This window comes from Solanum dulcamara, chromosome 6, assembly GCF_947179165.1.
Source record: "Solanum dulcamara chromosome 6, daSolDulc1.2, whole genome shotgun sequence".
Classification (NCBI taxonomy): domain Eukaryota; kingdom Viridiplantae; phylum Streptophyta; class Magnoliopsida; order Solanales; family Solanaceae; genus Solanum; species Solanum dulcamara.
The window spans coordinates 77,805,188-77,827,558 of record NC_077242.1 but is presented as its reverse complement, the minus strand read 5'-3'; the positions used below and the strand labels follow the sequence as shown (position 1 = coordinate 77,827,558).

At 33.1% G+C, this 22,371-nt stretch overlaps 4 protein-coding genes across 6 annotated transcripts; 2 read left to right on the top strand and 2 right to left on the bottom strand.

Annotated features, from left to right (window-relative positions):
- Window positions 1-4,004, top strand: LOC129891648 (protein trichome birefringence-like 5). The gene is made up of 5 exons (XM_055967072.1): window positions 1-638; window positions 2,013-2,205; window positions 2,608-2,801; window positions 3,096-3,251; window positions 3,423-4,004. The coding sequence occupies exons 1-5, from the start codon at window positions 10-12 to the stop codon at window positions 3,721-3,723; spliced, it is 1,473 nt and encodes a 490-aa protein (XP_055823047.1). The 5' UTR covers window positions 1-9; the 3' UTR covers window positions 3,724-4,004.
- Window positions 4,005-4,331: 327 nt separating this feature from the next.
- LOC129891647 (nucleotide-sugar uncharacterized transporter 2-like) lies at window positions 4,332-7,481 on the top strand. 3 transcript variants are annotated; one of them, XM_055967071.1, is made up of 7 exons: window positions 4,332-4,697; window positions 5,334-5,485; window positions 5,575-5,783; window positions 5,871-5,964; window positions 6,479-6,645; window positions 6,731-6,885; window positions 6,991-7,481. In XM_055967071.1, exons 1-7 carry the CDS (start codon window positions 4,625-4,627, stop codon window positions 7,149-7,151), a joined length of 1,011 nt encoding a protein of 336 aa, XP_055823046.1. In that variant the 5' UTR covers window positions 4,332-4,624; the 3' UTR covers window positions 7,152-7,481. The 3 variants fall into 3 exon arrangements, with proteins under 3 accessions (XP_055823046.1, XP_055823045.1, XP_055823044.1); XM_055967070.1 differs by having other exon boundaries at window positions 6,731-6,915; XM_055967069.1 differs by having other exon boundaries at window positions 4,334-4,697; window positions 6,731-6,901.
- A 2,283-nt stretch (window positions 7,482-9,764) lies between these two features.
- On the bottom strand, window positions 9,765-12,853 carry LOC129893168 (auxin efflux carrier component 2). The gene is made up of 7 exons (XM_055968661.1): window positions 11,902-12,853; window positions 11,487-11,828; window positions 10,744-10,960; window positions 10,572-10,657; window positions 10,323-10,480; window positions 10,158-10,234; window positions 9,765-10,069 (listed from the first exon to the last, which is right to left on the bottom strand). The coding sequence occupies exons 1-7, from the start codon at window positions 12,851-12,853 to the stop codon at window positions 10,003-10,005; spliced, it is 1,899 nt and encodes a 632-aa protein (XP_055824636.1). The 3' UTR covers window positions 9,765-10,002.
- A 3,206-nt stretch (window positions 12,854-16,059) lies between these two features.
- On the bottom strand, window positions 16,060-17,714 carry LOC129891646 (cytochrome P450 94A1-like). The gene has a single exon (XM_055967068.1). The coding sequence runs from the start codon at window positions 17,677-17,679 to the stop codon at window positions 16,150-16,152; it is 1,530 nt and encodes a 509-aa protein (XP_055823043.1). The 5' UTR covers window positions 17,680-17,714; the 3' UTR covers window positions 16,060-16,149.
- Between the last annotated feature and the right edge of the window lie 4,657 nt (window positions 17,715-22,371).

The following is a 22,371-nucleotide window of genomic DNA, read 5'->3' as shown; positions in this document are numbered from 1 at the left end:
TTCCTCCATATGGCACGTTATACTATTTTCCTTGTCCTTTTCTTTCTAATTTCAAGTCTCTTCTTTTTTAGCAGAAGAGTTGTTGAACCCAAAATCTCTTTTTACAGAGACGGCCTTTCTCAAACACCTATACTCTTGCAAAATCAGACACCCATTTTGCCAAGATCTGATTTTTATGATAGTTTGGTTAAACCCATTTCACCAGAGACATCAAAGTCTCAAGGACTAGAGGAGATACCCATTTTGCCAAAATCTGATTTTGATGTTAATTTGGTTAAACCCATTTTACCTGAGACTAACTCTAGTTCTAGTGAGACGCCAAAATCTCAAGGACCCATTTTGCCAAAATCTGATTTTGATGATAATTTGGTTAAACCAGAGACCAACTCTAGTTCTAGTGAGACATCAAAATCTGATACACCCAAATCTAATTTAGTTGAGAAAAACTCAAGACCAAAGTTGGTTGACTCAAGTTGTGATCTTTTCAAGGGAATTTGGGTGAGAGATGAGAATCACCCAATTTATAAGCCAGGTTCTTGCCCTTATGTGGATGAGGCTTTTGATTGCCAGACTAATGGTAGGCCCGACTCACAATATCTTAAATGGAGATGGAAGCCACATGGATGCCATCTTCCAAGGTAACTTAAATTACTCATTCTTCTTTTTTCTCTTTGATCCATCATGTTTTGTGTTAACATTTCTAGGATAGTCAAGGAGGTTGTTATACTTCTCATATTCATTTCCTACATTGTGCTTAGTTACCAACTTCATCACGGTATATATCATCTTTTTGATATGGATTAAAAAGGGAAGTGAGTCGTATAAATTGTGACATAGGGAGTACTATTATTTGTAAAGAAAAAGGGATATTATATATTTGAGTATTTTCGATTGTAACTCTGTGTTTGAGTAGGGTAAACAGTCTTAGTGTAGAGTGAAGTGCAATGTAAGTTCTAGAGAACAAATTCTTATTATCATTTGACAGAATGTATTCTTCCTCTTTAGCTGGACCAAAAGTTTCTGGTTTCCATAAAACATTATATTCTGTCTTATAATGAGGCAGTTTGTCAATGAAAGATTTGCGATTCTTGAAAGAAAGAAATGGTTGAGATCTGTGGTCAAAGGAAGATTTTCAACTCTTGAAGAAAGAGATGGTTTTGTAGTCCAAGTTTGCAAGTTCTGCTTGTGTCGTTACGATAAGAAACCCATGTATAGCTTGTCTTTTTACCGTTCTAGTAGAAATCATATTGGAACCAACTACTGGAAGTGTGTCTGATATGTAGATGATAAAAGAAATGGAAGGAGGTCTCAGGAACGAAAGATCACTTGGGTAAATTCCCCAATAATTTGTAATGTCTGCAGTTACTTTAGTTGGAAGAGAATAAATGCAAATGTGCTACCACTATAAATTGATTTCTTATTTAAAATTAGTACTGGAAAATAAATAGATAAACTGGTAAGACAAGGAGTTAGTAATTGTTATAGGTTTCGACTTTCGACTGTTAAAGAAAATTGGCAAGTATTGATTAGTATCTACACTAAAGATTTGGTTGACTATTTCCCAAGGATGTACTTTTGTTTTTGTTTTGTGTTGCCAGGGCTATAATCCTGTTTGTGTAATATTCTTCTTCTCTTCGTGTTGTTGGACTGAATAATAGTTATAGTTAAAAATACCAAGGGTGGAGTTCGACTTGTGTCAAATGGTGTGCTCTAGATTTCAACCTGCACTAAGAGTCATCTCGCAATTTTTTTTTCCTATGTTCATGTTGTCTTAATGTTCATCTTCATAAAAAAATGTTGTCTAATGATATTTTTTTTTTGTCCAACCGGAGAAGGTATGACAGTCTCATAAATCTCCTGTAATATCTATAGGTTTGACTCACCATTAACTATTCTGCTGATTCATATGATGATAAAGCTTATTCATCTCATTGATAAATAGCCGGTCATTTGTTGATTCAGGGGACTACTTATAGAACTTGTATCCTTAAACCAGTTATATTTCTTTGTAGGTTTAGTCCATCAGATTTTTTGAAGAGATTGAAAGGAAAGAGGTTGATGCTGGTTGGGGACTCAATGAACCGGAACCAATTTGAATCGCTCCTTTGCCTTCTTCGTGAAGGCCTCACTAATAAGAGTAAAATGTATGAGATCCATGGGTATAAGATAACAAAAGGAAGAGGCTACTATGTTTTCAAATTTGAGGTGATTTTGCATATGCATTTATTAAGATTTCATTCTAGCTAAGCTGACACCATTTATATCAGTTGAAGATTTCTTCTTCATATGTACATATGTATGTGCGTAGAGAGAGAGAGAGAGAGATTTTATATACTTGAGCAGTTATTTGTTATCTATACAACAACAACATACCCAGTAAAGTCCCACTAAGTGGGGTCTGGGGATGGTAGAATGTACGCAGACCTTATCACTACCTCGAGGAGGTACAGAGGCTGTTTCTGAAAGACCCTCGGCTCAAGTGCCTCAAACCCAAGAGAATTGAATGATCTTTCTGTTTGGTATATATTTATAACTTAAAATGATGAAATGTTATGAATGCTTCTTAGAAATGAGAGCAGTGAGGACTAAAATATTATGGTTTTGCAGGATTATAACTGCACAGTTGAATTCGTGCGCTCACACTTCCTTGTTAGGGAAGGAGTACGTATCAATCCTCAAGGAAGCTCAAATCCAACTCTGTCAATAGATCGCATAGACAAAACATCTAATCGTTGGAAGGGAGCTGATATTCTTATCTTCAATACGGGGCATTGGTGGACTCATGGAAAGACTGCCAGGGGGTGTGTTTTATTCTTCTTACGATATCTCTTGCTGAAATGCAATATATATGCTCTCGTTGCCATTAGTACCTTTTCTTACTATCTGAGGTTCACTTCTCTGAGCTGGAGGATCATTTGACTTATCGTTCTATAGTGATCTGAGAGCATTATAGCTTACTTCAACGTTGAAGTCCTTATAAAGTAACCTGTCTCTTTGACACAATATCTTTAATTATTTTCTACTAAATATTCTCAATCCTTGTGTGTTTTCTAGTTTGACTAAATGCATCTAAAATGAGGGTTTTGTTGGTGCAGGAAAAACTATTATAAAGAAGGTGACCATATATACCCTAAATTCGATGCTGTTGAAGCTTATAGGAGAGCATTGAAGACCTGGGCTAAGTGGATTGACGAAAACATGAGCCGTGAAAAGTTGATTATATATCGTGGGTACTCTTCAGCTCACTATAGGTACTTACTATTGCTTCCACAATAGAAATTTTTGAAACCAAATGCTAAGGTTTGTCCAATGAAAAAAAAGCTCGTCTCATTACTATACTCATCAAGATTGGTCTTAAATAGCATTTCCATTTGGTTGTATTCTTCTACAAATTTGTCTAACGTTTACTTGTATTTAAACAGAGGCGGAGATTGGGATTCAGGTGGAAGTTGTAATAAAGAGAGTGAACCTGTTTCGAGAGGAGCTATCCTTGGAAACTATCCTTTGAAAATGAAGATTGTGGAAGAGGTGATTAAGGAAATGCAGTTTCCAGTAGTCCTTTTAAACGTAACACAGTCAACAAATTTCCGCAAGGATGGGCACCCATCAGTGTATGGTAAGGTTGGTAAAAAAGGGAAGCAAGATTGTAGCCATTGGTGTCTACCGGGAGTCCCTGATGCATGGAATGAGCTAATCTATGTCACTTTGGTGTTGCAACCATGACCTGCTTTCTTGAATACAAAAGAGGCTGATGTGCAGCAAATGTTTTTTTTACCTCTTCCCTAGGAGTTCCCACCTTTTTACTTCCGAACTCACAATCTTAGAATTGAATAAGATTTGAAAGTGAGGGGCAGCAAATATAAAATTGTAAAATGAGATGAATATACGTTGCATCATTTCAGATTTTGTACCAAAAATAGGCAATGTTATTATATTGGAGGTTGAAAGAGAAAAAAACACAATCAAATATATACTAGTATTGACTAATTTCAACCCAAAACTTCATTTGGAATTAAAGGTGGCCCTACAGACAAGTACTTGACCTAATCCCTTAAACACAGTAGAGGGGGGACCAATTAATAACAAGGATTAACTTGAAATCTAAATGGCACTCTCCCCTTTTTTTTGTTTTGTTTCTGATATGATACTCACATAAATTCTAATTAAATTTAAATTTGCGTTTAAAAATTTTTATATTAGGGATAAAACATATAAATTTGAGATCTTTGATTAAAGAATGAACCACAATCTTGTTGGAAAAGAAAAAAAAATAATCAATTTTATGATCTTAAATAAAGTTGTATAACTTAAATAAATTCTAAAGTTATGTGAACTGTTTTCAATTAATGTGATGTTCAACTGTGTGTCTGTCGGTGCATTCCCGTGATTTTCTCTGACAATCCATTGCACATCCCCACAATACTATAGTCTTGGTCAGTTGTACCTAAAGCTTTAACTCAAATCACTTCGTTAAACCCGACAAAACCCTCTTTCCTTAAAAATATTGATTACACTCACTAGTCTCTGAGATATCGGCTTTCTTTCTTTCATTCGAAAAAACAAATCTTTTATTTTGGGTGAATGCTAGCTAGCTGATACAGAAATTAGTTAAATAGAAAGAAAGATGATGGGTTTTTTGATGAGAAAAGATGTGAGAAAATTACTCAAGAGGAAGGACAGTGATGCTGGTGAAAAAGGTACTTCTTCAATTAGATGTGTAAATGTCTATTCTTTTGGGTTTTTTCTAAAATGTGTAAATGTCTATTCTTTTAAATTCTGTTATTGAGGGATTTGGTTGCTATTTTTGCAATTGGATGCTTCTAGTTGTTCAAAGTCTTGCCATTTCTGTTGACATGGGTCCATCCTTCTTCTGTTACTGCTTGTTGTTTAGACTTCATACTAATTCATGAGGAATCTACAATATTTAAAGAATTGGGAGGAGATCTCTGTAAAGCAACCAATTGTGATAAGTATATGTTTGCAATTGACCAAAATGAAGGACCATCTGTCAGAAATATAACAGAAAACATATATATTTTCCCAGTTTGCTGTGGGTTTTTACTTAAATGGAACAATGACTATATTCCATAACCTCAGCTTTGCTCATGTCAAGTCACTGTATTCACAAGTTCTTCAACTCAGCTAACTCTACTATTACTTATGAATGGTTTTCCTCTGCACTTAAAATTATGAAATGCATAAACTCTTTCTACAAGATGTTTGATGTTGATGGTCTAGTAGTCCATTGTTCAACGATCGACAAGGATTTGGGATGGAATACTATTGATTCATACGGAAGGAAAGATGTTCTATGTTCCTTTTTCTTGATGCAGGAAGAGCATTGGAGGAGGTACGGGCCTCTTTGTTTAGCAAGTTACGAGCATTTGGAGGTGGAAAGCGTCAACAAACTACCATATGGGGGCCTACTGTTGCTTTGACATTCAATTTTTTTGTTTCTGTTAGTATTATCTTGATGAACAAATTGGTCAGTCTACTTAACCTTACTCTTAACTGGAAGTAGATATTACATCTTTTAGAGATGGTAACATTTGCTTTCCTCTTTTTCCCTTCCAGGTTCTTGTTACAGTCGGATTTAATTATCCAATTTTCCTCTCTTTCCTACATTATGTATGTAGCTGGTTGATAATGGCTATTCTTAATGCTCTCTCCATCCTTTCCTTGTCTACGCCATCAAAATCAACAAAATATTCATCGTTGTTGTCTCTTGGTATAGTTATGTCACTTTCTACTGGGCTCGCAAATGTGAGTTTGAAGTATAATAGGTGAGACCTATGGTAATCTTTTCTCCTCTGAAATCTTAACAGGTCTTCTTTCTTGATAGTTAACAAGCACGATATATATATTTCCAGTGTAGGATTTTACCAGATGGCAAAGATTGCAGTAACACCAGCTATCGTTTTAGCTGAATTTGTTCTCTTTCGGAAGAAAATTTCTTTCCTGAAGGTAATTGCTTCTTATTGTTAATATACAAGTGTATGCTTGTAGCCTAGTGGAGAGCTAGGTTTAGTTGCTTTATGCATTGTTTTTTCTTTCCATATGCCGTTAATATTCTTGGGAAAATCTCATACCTTTTACTCTAATTTGCTGTTACAGTTACTCTATGTGTGAGTAAGATTTCATTTAAATGCTTTGACTATTATTATTTTTTAGAATAGATGAGATAGGCTGCTAGATAAGACTAGTTTTTGATGTTATATTTTCATCGAAGAAAAGATAGGCATGCAAAAACAAACACCAGAGAAGATCCTAGTCTATCACAAGCTGAGACAGCCGTGTGTATCATCTATTTACCTGTTTGGTGTTGTAACCTATAGATATGCTTAAACTGCTTGTTAATATAGGTAAGCCTTTTATGCTTAACTGATTACTATGGTCAGTTTAGTCAACCCAATGATTTCCGTTTGGTCTGTCTGCACCTCCCTTGATAAGAAAATTGATCCTTAACCTTATATTTCAGGTACTTGCTCTCGCTGTTGTATCAGTAGGTGTTGCTGTTGCTACGGTGACAGATTTGCAGTTTCACTTTTTTGGTGCTTGCATTGCAGTAGCATGGATAGTACCAAGTGCAGTTAATAAAATACTATGGTCCAATCTCCAGCAGCAGGAGAATTGGACTGCCCTGGCGTATGCTCCAAAATGAATTCACTTCTTTTAATTTTTAATCACTTCATTGTATTTTGGAACCTCAAATTTGCAATTCGGGTGACAGGCTAATGTGGAAGACCACACCAATTACGTTATTCTTTCTAGTGATGTTGATGCCATCACTTGATCCTCCCGGTGTCCTTTCATTTAATTGGAACTTTTACAACTCAACAATCATTGGTGCCTCTGCTGTTCTTGGTTTCTTGCTTCAGTGGTCAGGTGCTCTAGCACTTGGGTATGCATTGCTTAGTACGTCATTTGGAAATTGCAAAGTTCCTTATTATGTATGCTTCTAATTATGACTTGTTTTCCTCGTCTATCTAGGGCAACATCTGCAACAACTCATGTCGTACTTGGACAGTTTAAAACGTGTGTTATTCTACTTGGGGGTTTTCTTCTCTTTGGTTCAAATCCAGGTCCAACTAGCATACTGGGAGCAATTACAGCACTTGTTGGAATGTCTTTCTACACTTACCTTAACTTGAAGCCGTCATCGTCCAAACAATCTCTATCCAAATCAAAGCTAGGCAAAGAAAATGCAGATGGAAGTCATGCTGATGAATCTGTGTAGTGAACTCTGGACCAACAGACGAGTAAGTTTTGTGAATGGAGTAGCAATTCACTAGCCACGTACGACATTATTTGGCTAAAGTGTATTTTTTGTTCCTTTTATTTGGTAACAAATGATAGCTAACATGAGCATTTTATAAAGTTACGTTGTATATGCAAATACAATGACTTTGGCTATACATAATGTTTGTCAAGATTGTTATTATTATACGAAATTGTTATACGAAAAATGCAACGGTTATTCATCCGTTTCTCTCAACAAGACTTTCAGATTGAGTTTATTACTAATTTTTATACACTCAAAATGTTTGAAGAATTCTTTTACTTATAATCACCTAAAAAATAATTATAAGTAGTCAGCTTTACACAAAAAGTAAGATTAACTAGTAACTGTGATATTTAATTTCATTATGGATTTGATCAAATAAAGGTTTGTTTGATCACAAGATTGAGCATTTGCTGTCCAGCTTAGCTCGAGCTCAATTCAATATATATATATAACACGTAATTTTTCATAATAAGCCATATATATATATACGGTGTAAGAATATTTTTAAAATAATATACTCTGCATCTCATATTATAAGTTTTTATCACATTTACTTAGAGAATGCATCCTTTTCTTTGTAACTGCTCCAAAGTAGGTCCTTCAAATACTTTCTTGACTTTATTAATTTCTGAAAATTTCAAGAAGAAAAAAAGCTATTGTTCTCCATTTTGTTCATCGAATTTGTGCAAAACTGTGAAATTTTTGAATGTGATTGGGTTGGTGTATTGAATCTACGCATTATTTGTTAATAGATTTTGAATTTTGTGTGAAGATTTGAGCCAAAAATTAGAAAATTCCATTAATGTAAGAATGTGGGTTTGAATCCAAATCTGAAAATTTTCAGTTGAAATTACTAATTTGTAGAGACTAAATTGAATCTTCTATGGGAATCCCATTGTTGAGTTCTTAAGTTTGAAAGCATCTTAGATCAATTGATTTGAACTAAAAGAAAATTTGACGAATGAAGTAAAAAACACAAATCCATGGAAAGTCATTGTTAAAAAGCTTCAAAATTCAAGTATGAATTTGTCGGTGAATTCATCTTTTCCGATGATTTACTTCCTCATCATCGTCGGCTCGTTCGATGGATTTCTCTAGCAAATATATATATTTATCATCCATCAAAGATGGATTGTTGGGATTGTTGATTCTTCTTCTCCATTGAAGTGAAAGGGAAAGTAATTCCCTCCATTAAAAGGGGGTCATTTTGCTTATAAAAATAAATAAATAAAAAGAAAAAAAGAAGAATATATTATTTAATTATAACAGAAATGTAATAAAAATATTTTATTTATTTATTTATTGCTTCTCACTCTCTCAAAGAGAGTGAAATACACTCTCTATGCCATGTCAAAACTTAAGTGGTTATTTATTCCTTTTAAAAGTAGTTAAAGAGGATAATAAGACTCTCGTAAAGAATAATAAGTGTGTAATTGGAAATCCGATCATAGCTTAAGAGGCCATTTGGCTATTTTTTCTAATAATTTAGCTAGAAATAAATTAAAAAGTCATGTGCTGTTGTAGAGGAACATTATCACATGCATTATATTGCTTGTAGTGGCCAATTGATAATTAAAAAAATTGAGAAAATGTCTTGTTCTTTGAACTAAATAATCTATAAGAAGAGATTCAAAAGAGTTAAATTGCGATATACAAGATTTAAAAAATCAGAATTGTTAGGAGCGTCACTCTTAAATGGGTCTTATAATGTGCGATTCAGATTTAGTTGGCGTTCTAATGGAAGCTCTAGACACCGAACGAAAAAATAAATCATAAGAGTAAATATTGGAACAATGCGTTGAAGCTAAAAAAATTTCTTCTTCCCACTATGATTATTGAATTAAAGCTTTCACGGTTATGGAGAAATAATATTTCCGCAAAAATTGTAAAAAGGATAAAATCCACCTTGTTTGACTTATTCTATTTTATAATAAATTATTCTCATGCTTAAACAGTACTAAAAGTAGAAGTGTCATTTCTACAGTACAAGTAATCTTGAAAAGGTGGATTTTAGCAAACTGATTTAATGTTATAAAAAAACGATGTATAATAACCAAATTCTTTAATTGAACTTATTAAAGACCTTAGAAATTCCTTAGGCACACGATTGAAACTCCATAAAATTAAATAATTACTCTCACATAGATCACTATATTAAATATAGTTGTTCCATATTAGTTGATCACCTTATTAAATTAGAAAAACATTAACAGATTCTTTCTCATATTACCCTTGCAATTAATTCTTTTTGAGAGTGTTTACACTTGTTTGTTCCAAAGAAGTTCTTAAGGGTTGAAATGGTAAAACGATCCTCTTATTTATGATTTCTTAATATGCGTGTAAAAAGAAAAATGATCAACTAATATGGGACGTAGAGAGTAATATTTTGTTCTATATTTCTCTGCTAGTCTTTTGCGAATAACTATATATGTTATTGGACTGAAACAATATGAAGGCAAGACAATATATAGTGTCAAATGTTTAGATCTGAACTTTGATAATAGTAAATGAAGTAATAATACAACATGACTATTGATGACCAGTTCTTCCTAGCTAACTATAAAAATTAAAACTACAAAATTAAAGAAAAAGAATGAAAATAAATTAATGCGCTTTTTGTATAATTAAGAAGTCACATGCAGGGAGCATATAGTAGTTTCCTATTGTCTTTCCATATTGTTGAATCCATTGAACTTATCTGTCTCTGTTCCCCATGTCTACACCCCAAGAAGTATGTAATATAGTATTGTAATTGGCAACGCAACTAGCATTCCAAATATAACCCTGCCAAACAAAAACAATTTAAATTAAAATATATAATTTTACCTAGCAGAAGCGTATTCAAAATTTAAGAGTTGCAGAAGAAATTTACGCGGTGCTAAGAATATCAGGATGGACGTTGTATTCTTTTGCAAACACAAAGGGAACAATGCCTTGGGGAAGAGCAGCCTGCAAGTTATAAATAAATTAAAATGTCAGTATATATAAGTTAAACTAACTCGTAAAATAAAATATATAAAAGTTGATCTCATTATACCTGAACGATGGCAACATGTAGTAATACACCACGAAGGCCAATAGCGATAGAAGTAGCAGCAATAACAGCAGGTCCTGTTAAGAACCTAACTGCCATGGAAAATGTCGCAACTGACTTCCCACAAGCTATGATCTTTGGTTGTAAAGCCATAAATAGACCTACACAAATATATATCATTAAGTAAATAAAAAATATATAATTGTGTTTGTAACATTATAATTCTTCTTTTTTAGAGCGAAATATATATACCTAGACTGAACATAGCCATTCCAAGACCAGCATCTGATAGAATTGAGATTGAACCTTTCACAATCGAAGGCATTTGAATATTCCACCTGCACATTCATTTTCAACACCAACATTTATTATTGAATCGTTCACCAACAAGGTGAAAGTTCAAAGAGACAAGTTAGGAAAAGACCTGAATGATACGAGTGACCAAATGAGTCCTATCAAACTTGCATAGGTGTTTGGATTTCTTATCAACTTCCTCCATACCATAATAAGTATGAGCCTTGTCATAACACTTGCAGGAGGCATCTGTGTTTTCTTCTCTTCTTCAGTTCCCATATTCTTCGAACAATCCTCAATCTCTATTTCTTTTTCGACATTTCCTTTACCAACGGAACTTGCATTCTCTATCATCAATTAATAAGTCAACAGTACAGGAACATAAGTTAACAAAAAATAATAATTGAGTCTAACAAGAGCTCTCATATTCAAACTCTTCCCTTTTGGTAGAGAGTGTTTTACTTTCAAAATGGAACTATCCGATGCAATTAGTTGGATACAAAGTAGGTAGTATTTGGTGCATTTTACACTATCAGATCACCTAAAAATATCTTTAACAGTTTTTTGTCCACAAAAGTGAGATCAATAGCTTGAAAAATAAGATAAGATTACCCTAATAGAGTAAAGTTTGTTTGTATACAAAATGAATTCTTTATCAATCTAAAAGCACTTGGCTGGATTGAAGAAGGTCAACTAAAGTAAACTGAACAAGGACGAGGAACTTGTAACAAGAAGCCAAAAAGGTGATCTTTTTTGCATGCGCTACAGACAAAAGACATGACAAAAGAAAAAGGACTTTACTAGTTAAGGGCACTTTTTGTTTTAAGGACATTTTTAACCATTTTTGGAAAAAAATAGGAATTTACTAGTTACCTCTTGCTGCAGCTATCTCTTGTTGAAGAACGGCTTTGGATGCATCAAGAACTCCAAGTTCAGTTGAACCACCTCTATTAACTGCATGTTTATGATTAGCTTCAGATGTAGGAGAAGCACTTGAACTCCAAACAAACATATGAAGCTCTTTACTATTATTGTTATTCGTATTCGGCATTGGCATTGGCATTGGCACTGGCACTGACGGTGTTGGCACTCCACTTCCGCTTCCAACTTCCTTTTTCCTTTGCCCCGAAAACATTGGATTTGGAGGCGGATACACCAATCCATTAGCAGAAGCAGTACTACCACTGTTGTATAGCTCTCCGCTCATACTCCTACCTGTCCAGACATAACATATTATTAAGCACTGTTCAATATGTATTACTATTTACTACTTATATGATATATATACCTCCTCTATGCTTCTTATTATTGCTTCCAATCTTGGACATCTCCTCTTCAAAATTTGAGGTTCGCGGTGTTGGACCTTTAGATGACTGCAGAGAGAACACATGATCTCCACCAAAGCTATTCGTGTACCCGTGCTTCGGACTAGCTGTTTTGCTAGCAAACATAGCGTAAAAATCTGTCTGGTTAAAACTAGACGCTCTTGGAGTTGGTTCTCGAGATGATTGCACCGAATAAATCTCAACACCGGTTAAATTAGAAGCTCTGGGAGTCATATTATTCGATTGCAGTATCCCTTTATTGTAAGAGGAAATAATTGATGAAGCAGAGGATCTCCTAACAATAACATGTAATTTCCCATCGTCCCCAATTTCAGCATCGGCCTGTAAAGGTTCACGCCCGTTAAGCGAAACTACATCCGATTCAACCCGAAATGAAGTAATCGATGCAGCTGTTTCAGGGAATTGCTCTCCGATTAGTAACTTAGCACCTCTGTACTCGAACATGAATAACATGAGAGTGTACCAAACCACACTCTGCATAACAACAATTTGAACCATGAGATTCCCTGAGAAATCTCCGTACATTGCTTTAAGCAGAGGAATTCCCATCACTAAAGTATTGGGCAGAGTAGAAAGCGAAAACAGAGTAATCATCCATTCTAAACTTCCTCTTTTGGTGAAAACATGCCATATGAAAAGTGCGAAAAGGATGACAACTTTCTGTAAGGAATCAGCAGCAATGAAATGGTAATTCATAGAGTAAGGATCATTAGTGGAGATGAAGTGAAAACCAAGCAGAGGAACGGCGAAAACCGCCACGAATCGGTTAATACCGGAACACTGATCGGGGGTGAAGATTTTCCACCACCGAACAGAGCCGTAAGCTAACATCATAGCAACATATAAAGGTATAATTGCTGCAAGAACATCATATATGTCTTTACCATTAATCATGGCTCTATGCAAAAATTATTTCAGACCAAAACAGAGGGAGAAAGGAGAGAATTGGATGAATGTGATCTAACAAAGATGTATACTCCCTCCCACTTCTCATTTTATATTACCTTAAGAGTTCGAATTTCGAGAATCGAACAAAAATGTTATAAAGATTGTATATTTAAAAATAAAAGAGCTTCATCTTAAAATTCAAATTATATCATATAAATTACTCCCTTAAGTCCATACCAAGTGAATTGTTTTTTAATTCTTAAAACAAATAAATTTAAAATTCAAAAGAATTGTTGAGACCTTTTTTTTTCTTTTCATATTCACCTTTATTATGAAATTCTTAACTACATCACATTATTTAGGAGATTTAGTTTAAAAATAATCAAAAGAGTAATAATGAAAAGTAGCCTATAATTTTTTTAAAAATTATTTTTCAATAATTTACTTAATATGATTTTTTTTTTAAAATTCACGGACTCTAGGAAGTAATAAGATGAAGAAAGCACTCCATTTGCTATTTTTACTCGCTCCATAACAATCAATAATATAAAATTACATTTTGAATATAATAAATTTAATATTTTAAAGAATACATTAAAAATGACTATAACTTAAAATAAAGATAAATTTAAAAAATTAAATGATAAATCATCAGTAAAAATAAGCATTTATTTTTAATAAATATAACGGATAAATAAAAATAGATGGGAGGAAGTAGTTTATTGGTCAAAGGAGGTGGGGACGTATAGTAATTAAATGGAGGGATTAATTTAATGCAATGGAAATTAGAGAATCTTGTTAAATGAGTTTTTGCTTAATCTTCTTCTTCATGGAATTGCATGTAAAAGGAAAAAAAATACGTTGACTATTGTGGCGGTGTAACTTTTTTCTAAATTTTTAAAGGAATAGCTAATTTGTATAAAGTTTTGACTTTAACAGCTTATATTATCTGCACTCTTGTGTTTATACCCGACAAATAAATATAGAATAAATATTTATACTATTTAACCATAATTAGTTCATGTATAATATTGCCATATTAGATTACTTAATTATTATAAGTTATTAGAACAAAGCATTTAATTAATTATATGAAATTATTTTAGGTGTATATAAAGGGTACTACTTAAATTTGTAAGCAAGTCAAACTAAGTTATAAACACTTTTTCTATTGTATATATATACATTTAGCAAATATCAAAAGTAAGTCAAAAACATATAGAAGTAATAAGTTGGTCATCCAAAATTATAATTTTCTTTCTTATAATAATATGATTTTTACTTTGTTCAAGTTTTTATACTATTTTATCCTTGATCTTTTTGTAATTTTCAAAATACTCTTTGTTAAAACATAACTCCTAATTATCTCACTTTATACATTAACGGTTTATTATCAAATTAAGCACTTCTATTCAAAAAAAAGTATATGTTTATTATCAATTTCAGTACTTTTATTTGAAAAACGTAATTATTTATTTATAAAATCAATTTTAACACTTAAAATTATTCTTAACACTCGATAGTTATCGGCTATTTTTAATTAGCTAACTCCTAAGATATTCTACGATTTTTTGTTAAATCAAAAGGAGACATTATCCAATAATTCCGCTGTAAGTTATGTGTAAGATCATATGGTGAGGCAGAGGATAAAACCAGTTGATTATAAATATTTTGAACACATAAAGAGAATCTTGTTTGTAATTTATGTGTTTAGATCTGGGATTTGTGAAATTTTAAGAAAAACAAATGGCTCGATTGATTTATTCCTAACTCGTCGCCACAGCACACGTTCATGCACATGCAAAATCTCATTTTTAAATTAGGGGACAATTGCTGCAATTCAAAATTAATTATTAATTATATAAGCTGCAATTTAATTAATGATACTCTATTTAATACTTATAATGTTTATTGTCTGAGGATGTGACGTATAAGAGACGATTTGGGACAGAACCAGCTGTGTACACATATTTGGACAGGCCAAATGTGCCTATTATATATGCAAATTAGTAGTAGTAAAGTTTGTATTCTCAATATTATCGCAGTTGATGGTATAGAGTTAGTCGATGTTTTATCTCAGATATCGTTGACTCTTTTTTTTTAAATCACAAAATTTATTTGTTTATTATCTTGCTCATTTAGTTGTGCATCTAATGACCTAATTTTACAATCAATTTAAGTGTTTTATTTTCTTTTGGGTATATTCAAAGAAAAATGTAACTAACTTTAATTTAGCTAATTTTATGTCATTCCTTGATCTCTATCTATTTTTCATATATGCATAATGCATCTATTTAATTTCTCCATAATCTGCAATGGACCAAACGGTTAAGAATATCATTTCCCTTTTGTAATTTTAGCAACTTATAGTTAATATATAAATAAAAAAAGATATACTAAACCTTTTCTAGTAATTAGTGTACCTGCATTGTATTTTTCTAATAATTATATTACTTTATTCAATAAGCATGTGTGGTGAGTATCTGTTCCTATCAATTTAATATCTAATAGGTAGACTCACACAGTAAAAAATAAAATAAACATATGTGGTGTCACGTGCTGGCCGTTTGAATTTCGTAAAACAAAATCAAGAAAAATTGAAACAGTTGTATAAAAATAAATAGAAATATCATGCACAGGGGCGGTCAAGAGATTGGCCTTTGCCTTTTAGGTCCTCAAAATTTTGAGGCCAAAATTGTAATTGTAATTTTTTTATTATTATTGGTTTCTTTTAGAATTTTTTTAATTGATAATATAATTAAAAAAATTAATCTTTACTCCAGATGCTTCAAACTTCTTCAAATAATTCTTTTCTCTAATATGAAAAAATAATCTTTATTAAAAACAGTACTCAATATTTTTTTAAAAAAAATTTATAACCTATTATTATAAAAAAAATAAAAAATAAAGCCCTTCAAATTTAAAGGCGACACTTGCCTTTTTACTAAGCTTATCAAGGCAGCCGTAGACTTTTCCGTTACATCAAGTCAATAATACATGCAACTTGAAATATAAGAACTTTCAGAATTAAAACCAACACAATTTAAACTCCATAAAATACAATTTATAGTAAGGTTTGTTGTAATTCCACAACACAATCATATAGTAGATGGTATCAAAGATTGCTTTTGTCAATGAAACAATTATAGATATTTGCAAGACAAATTATATATAACTTCATCTCACAGGAATAATGATGATTATCAAAAAAAAATAAAAAAAAAATACATATATACTCAACCAATTATTGAAAAGCAAATAATTCAAAAAAGCATACAATAAAAACTACTTTTTCAGTACTATTAATTCCTTTCTTCAATAGTAACAGGAAAACCTCCTTTCATCTTGGCCGTCAGATATGATATGAACATCGGCTCCGCCCCTTTCTCCGCCACCGGAATCACCTTAAACCGCTGCATAACACCAGCCACCACCCTCTTCATTTGCAAAAACGCCATTTCTTTCCCTAAACAAACTCTTGGCCCTGCTTGAAATACCGGATATGTATATGCATCTTTTCCCACAAATATCCAATTCCCTGTTACTTCATCCTTATTCAACCATCTCTCCGGCTTAAATTCTGCCCAATTTTTTCCCCAAATTTCCTCTGATCTTCCCATTGCGTAAGGATGATAAGCCACCCTCGATCCTTTTTTAACAAATGTACCGTCCGGTAATACATCATCCTTAACTGCTTCTTTAGAATCCATTGGTACTGGTGGATAAAATCTCATGCTTTCACAAAGCGAAGCATGACAATACATCATGTTCTTCACTTCGTCGTAACGTACTAAAGCCTCTGTTTTAAAATCTCCAATCTCTTTCAATATTTCGGATTCTACTTCTGGATTCTTCGAAATCAACCAAAAAAACCATGTCAATACAGCTGAAGTTGTGTCACGTCCAGCTAATATAAAACTTATAACAATATCAGTAACGAAATCTTCATCTGAATGACCTGTACACAAAAATCTTGATAATAAATCAGCTGAATCAAGCGATGACTTCTCATTCAGCTCCCTCTGTTTCTCTCTCACAATTTTTCTCGCGAATTCGCGTACTTGTTTGATTGCAATTTGCAATTTCTTCTCCGAACCAATATTAAGTGCACGTTTAATTTTCCAAATTAATGAAAAAGGAAGAATAAATCTTTCGCTGCTTAATCGAACAGAATCTTCAAATGCAACAGCGAATTCTGCTTCGGGCAGATTCGGTAACAAATAACCCGGGTCATACCCGAATGCAATTTTACAAATGTTATCAAATGCAAACCTTTGTAAAATGTCTTGTAAATCAACAACTTTATTTTCAGCAGCTGCATTGGCAAATATTGGAATTAAACGTTCAGAAAGTTCAGTATCAACGACCGTTTCAACGAATTTTCGCAAGGATCTCGTGTTAAATTCGTGACTAGCAACTTGTCTTTGGTACTTCCATTTATCGCCATCGACGTTAAAAATGCCGTTACTGAGAAAATCAGCTAGAGTACTGTTTGAATTATGGCCTTTTTGGTAAACAGAGAAGTTTGTTTTCAGCATGTGTTGGACGTTAGATGGATTGGCAGTGAAAATAGTGTGGAAACTGAAGGGGCGAATGAGAGTAAAAGTAAGTTTAGGGGTGCTGAGTATAATATCAGATAACCATTGAATTCTTTGTTCCTGATTTGCTATGATAGAAAAATAGGAACCAATAATAGGATATGATTTTGGTATTTTAGTACTTGATGAAAGGGTATTTTTTCTTGTTTTCTTGAATTTGATGAAGAGAATGAATAGAAAAGGAACAAGGCAAAACAGTAATGAGTTTGAGAGTTGTAAGTCTATAAGTGCCATGATGAATATTCGAGTTTGGTTTTTGATTAATGGAATATTGAAGAGTACTATAATTGAAGAAGCTTGGGAATGAGGAAAACTATTTATACAACTTTTTGGGATGTTATTATCATATTATTCAGACTGCCACACGTTTCTCTATCGCGTGTGTGCACTATACATTTAGACGCGTTGATAAACATGACATAACCAGTGATGCTACTATTTCTTCTAGAACAATTGATTTTGAATTTAAGCCTTACAGTTACATTAGAAAATTCAGTTCAGAGTGAATTTTAATACGCGATTTAAATTTAATCGGAATTTTAATATGGATTTCGAACATCGAATAAAAATGACATAGTTCATCAGTTGTGGAACAGTGATGAGATTGTTTTCTTCTAAAATAAATAGTTTCGAGTTTAAGCCTTAGGTAAGTAGAAAATCATTTTGAGAGCGTCATTCTCGAATAAACCTTTCAATACACGATCTGAATTTAATCGGAATTATAATGCGGATTTCGAGCACTGAATTAAAAAAAAAAAACATGGCATAGCCTACCACTAAAGATTGTGCTGCCACGGATGGGAACACTTTTATTCTTTTAATCAAAGTTTTAGTGAATCCTAAATATTAATCCTCTTATGAATGGATTCAACCATTAGCTATTTCCAACAAAACGTTTGACTTAAAGCTTTAAATAAAAAAAAATTATAAAAAATATTTTTTCTTAAATAAATCTTTACACGATATGAATTTAGATTAATCAATGCACCAATATAAATATAAAACATCAAATTAAAAAAAAAAAAGGTAACCTAATGTAGGCCATAGCAAAGGGATTAGTCATTATGTCTAAAAATAGTGTTTCGAAAGCTAAGTGACGTTAGCTAACACGTCAAGAAATATTCCTTTGAATATTTTTTTTCTCTGTCAATGTTTGACCCGTTACGAATTCAGACTTTAATTGAACTCCATACAAATGGAGCTTAATTAGCCAAAACAATATAATTTATTTTATATTATTTAATTATTAATAATGGTTGGTTATCCAAGTGCTTTATGTTTGTTTCTAAATAATGTCTACTTATTTTAATCTAGAAAAATAATCCACGTCTTATTTTCTCTTTTTGAAGTCCAAACTAATTATCGGGACGTGCACTAATTGTTAGTTTGTCTAAAACTCATACAATTTAAATTTTAAATTAATTTTCGTAAACTAGCTAGCAAGTGCGTGATTGTTTCTAAACTTTGTTCACACCACAAAGTATGAAACTTGTTGACCAAACCACGAGGAAAAAATAGTTGTAGAGTACAGCTATATTTTTTTTAGAAAAATCTTTTTCTTAATATATATAATAATATGATTGAGTTCCATGGGGAAGTTTCCACGTCTGAACCCAAACCCATTGTCTATAAATAATGATGTCCCTACAATTCTCTTTGAAAAGTCAAAGATAACTTGTCATAATTCAAAGAACTAACTAACGTCACCAATTACTTCATATTTCTCATCTAGATTGTCCCAAAACATTCATTTTAATTTCCTCAAAATTGATCACATTATATTTATGCTAATTAAAACTGACTAAACAACTAGAAAATAATGTCTCCATCTTTGGGATGAAGTTAGTACGAGGAAGTCTAGAAGAGATGTATCAACGACACGATTAAAAGTTAATTATAGTCGATATTGAGCAAGTGCATAAATATACTTTTAAAAAATAAGTAGATAAAGGAAAATTGTGTTGTTCAGAGTTATCTGACTATAAATATCTGCGAATTTTTTTTATTTGAAATTCCTTTTGAATTCAACGGGACCCATAAACTACGCTCTAGCTTCGCTCTTGGTCAAATAAATATAAATGTAATGTGAATTAAAAAGATTATCATTTATCAATATTTGGAAATTAGTTAGATTTAAAATTCACATTTGTAGTGGTCGAAATCGAATTTGGGCTGGGCCTCATTAGTATCAAAGTCCGTCCAGATTACCCAAAATCAAGTTAAACCTGAACAAAGCATTAAACATGGCATGACATATTATTACTATTACTAATACATAATATCGAAAAAGCGGAGCTAAGGTACCACAGTGTTCATTTTAATTGTTTTCACTGAAAAAAGTTATACAATATATACAAGATTAAATTATCTTTTATGTTTATATTGTAGTTGTAATTGAATACGGTCCTTGGCTTCTTTGTATATCATTTTATACTTTATATTTTAGTGAAATTTTAACTTCGCCGCTGCCTTTGTCGAGAGGGACATTTCATTACATTGCATTGTCGAGAGGGCCATTATCATATCATTGCCGAGAGGGCCATTTCATTATCATATTCATTTGCCAAGAGGGTCATTTCATTTTCATTGCATTACCAAGAGGGTCATGCATCATTCAAATTATCCAAGAGGATGACATTTGCATATTCATTTGCCGAGAGACCATCTGATATCATATCATTGCCAAGAGGGCCATTATCATATCATTGCCAAAATGGCCATTTCATTATCATATCATTGCCAAGAGGGTCATTTCATTATCATATCATTGTCAAGAGGGTCATTTCATTATCATATCATTTGCCAAGAAGGCTATTTCATTTTCATTGCATTACCAAAAGGGTCATTCATCATTCAAATTATCCAAGAGGATGACATTTGCATATTCATTTGCCGAGAGGGCCATTTCATTATCATATTCATTTGCCAAGAGGGCCATTCATTATCATATTCATTGCCAAGAGGGTCATTTTATTATCATATCATTGCCAAGAGGGACATTATCGTATCATTTCCACCATTTCATTATCATATCATTGCCAAGAGGGTCATTTCATTATCATATTCATTGCCAAGAAGGCCATTTCATTATCATATTCATTGCAAAAAGGGTCATTTCATTACATTGCATTGCCGAGAGGGCCATTTCATTACATTGCATTGCCAAGAGGGTCGTGCATTATTCAAATCATCCAAGAGGATGACATTTGTATATTTATTGCCAAGAGGGTCATTCATTATCATATCATTGCCGAGAAGGTCATTATCATATCATTGCCAAGAGGGTCATTTCATTATCATATCATTGCCAAGAGGGTCATTATCATATCACTGTCAAGAGGGCCATTTCATTATCATATTCATTGCCAAGAGGGCCATTTCATTACATTACATTGCCGAGAAGGACATTTTATTACATTGCATTGCCAAAAGGGTCGTGCATCATTCAAATCATCCAAGAGGATGACATTTGCATATTCATTACCAAGAGGGACATTTTATTAAATTGCATTGCCAAGAGGGTCGTGCATCACTCAAATCATCCAAGAGGATGATATTTGCATATTTATTTGCCGAAAGGGTCATTTCATTATATTGCATTGCCGAGAGGGACATTTTATTATATTGCATTGCCGACTCAACTGCGGATTAGACTTCACAAAAAATTCGATGAGAATATTCAATTGCTACTAGAAATAGATGGGCTTATTTCTAGTGGACAAGGCTCAAGTTCTACATAACTTGCCCTTTGATGAACTATAGCCTAAGTAAAAAGGGACAACCCATTGATTTGTTTTCCTTTTTTATAAAAGATTTCAATATAATCCGTTGGTTTGTAATTTATACAACAACAACAACCTAGTAAAATTTCACAACGTGGGGTCTAGGGAGGGTAAAATATATGCAGACCTTACTCCTATCAAGGTAGGACGATTATTTCCGAGAGACCCTCGGCTCAATAGAAGTATAAAAAGAGGTTAGATACTGCTAAGAAGTACAAGAAGTTCAAAGCGTTATGTAAAAGCAAATAACGAAAGAGACACAGATAAAATATAATAATCAAAGTACAGAGAGTAGTATATAATAACAAAAATCAGAGTACAAGAAATTATAGCGTGCTAATGTGCCTACTAATAAGGAAGAATAACGATACTTTGTACTAGCTTTTACCCTAATATGGGTCCTCCACACCCTCCTATCTAAGGCCATGTCCTACGTAAGCTGTAACTGCATCATGTCCTGTCTAATCACCTCTCCCCAATATTTCTTCGGCCTACCTTTGCCTTTTCTGAAACCATCCATGGCCTACCTCTCACATCCCTACACTGAGACATCTGTGTATCTCTTCTTCACAAGCCCAAACCATCTCAGTCACACTTCTCGCATCTTGTCTTCCACCGAAGCCACTCCTACCTTATCTCGAATAGCCTCATTTCTAATTTTGTCGCTCCTGGTATGTCCATACATCCATCTCAATATTCTCATCTCGACAACTTTCATCTTTTAAACGTGAGACACATTAACTGGCCAACATTCTGCCCCATATAACATAGCTGGTCTAACCACCACTTTGTAGAACTTGCCCTTAAGTTGTAGTGGCACCTTCTAGTCACATAGCACACTGGAAGCGGGCCTCCATTTCATCCACCCTGCTCCAATACGATGTGTGACATTAACGTTAATCTCCCCACTGCCTTTCATGATAGACTCAAAGTACTTGACACTACTTTTCTTTTGGATGACCTAGTCACCAAGCCTAACTTCCGCGTCAATCTCATGAGGTATCTCACTGAACTTGCACTCTAAGTATTATATCTTGGTCCTACTCAACTTAAACCTTTTAGACTCCAAGATATGTCTCCAATCCTCTAGCTTAGTGTTAACTTCGCTACGAGTCTCATTGATGAGGACTATGTCGTCCACCAA

Bases quoted from the DNA above. Each gene is read 5' to 3' on its own strand.
- LOC129891648 (XM_055967072.1), top strand. From the start codon at position 10: ATGGCACGTTATACTATTTTCCTTGTCCTTTTCTTTCTAATTTCAAGT. The intron at 2,206-2,607 runs GTGATTTTGCAT...ATGGTTTTGCAG, and splicing joins ACTATGTTTTCAAATTTGAG to GATTATAACTGCACAGTTGA. The intron at 2,802-3,095 runs GTGTGTTTTATT...TTGTTGGTGCAG, and splicing joins CATGGAAAGACTGCCAGGGG to GAAAAACTATTATAAAGAAG.
- LOC129891647 (XM_055967069.1), top strand. From the start codon at position 4,625: ATGATGGGTTTTTTGATGAGAAAAGATGTGAGAAAATTACTCAAGAGG. The intron at 4,698-5,333 runs GTACTTCTTCAA...TTCTTGATGCAG, and splicing joins CAGTGATGCTGGTGAAAAAG to GAAGAGCATTGGAGGAGGTA. The intron at 5,784-5,870 runs GTGAGACCTATG...ATATATTTCCAG, and splicing joins GTGAGTTTGAAGTATAATAG to TGTAGGATTTTACCAGATGG.
- LOC129893168 (XM_055968661.1), bottom strand. From the start codon at position 12,853: ATGATTAATGGTAAAGACATATATGATGTTCTTGCAGCAATTATACCT. The intron at 10,658-10,743 runs GTCTTTTCCTAA...ATGAATGTGCAG, and splicing joins TGGTCACTCGTATCATTCAG to GTGGAATATTCAAATGCCTT. The intron at 10,235-10,322 runs GTATAATGAGAT...TATAACTTGCAG, and splicing joins TACATGTTGCCATCGTTCAG to GCTGCTCTTCCCCAAGGCAT.
- LOC129891646 (XM_055967068.1), bottom strand. From the start codon at position 17,679: ATGGCACTTATAGACTTACAACTCTCAAACTCATTACTGTTTTGCCTT.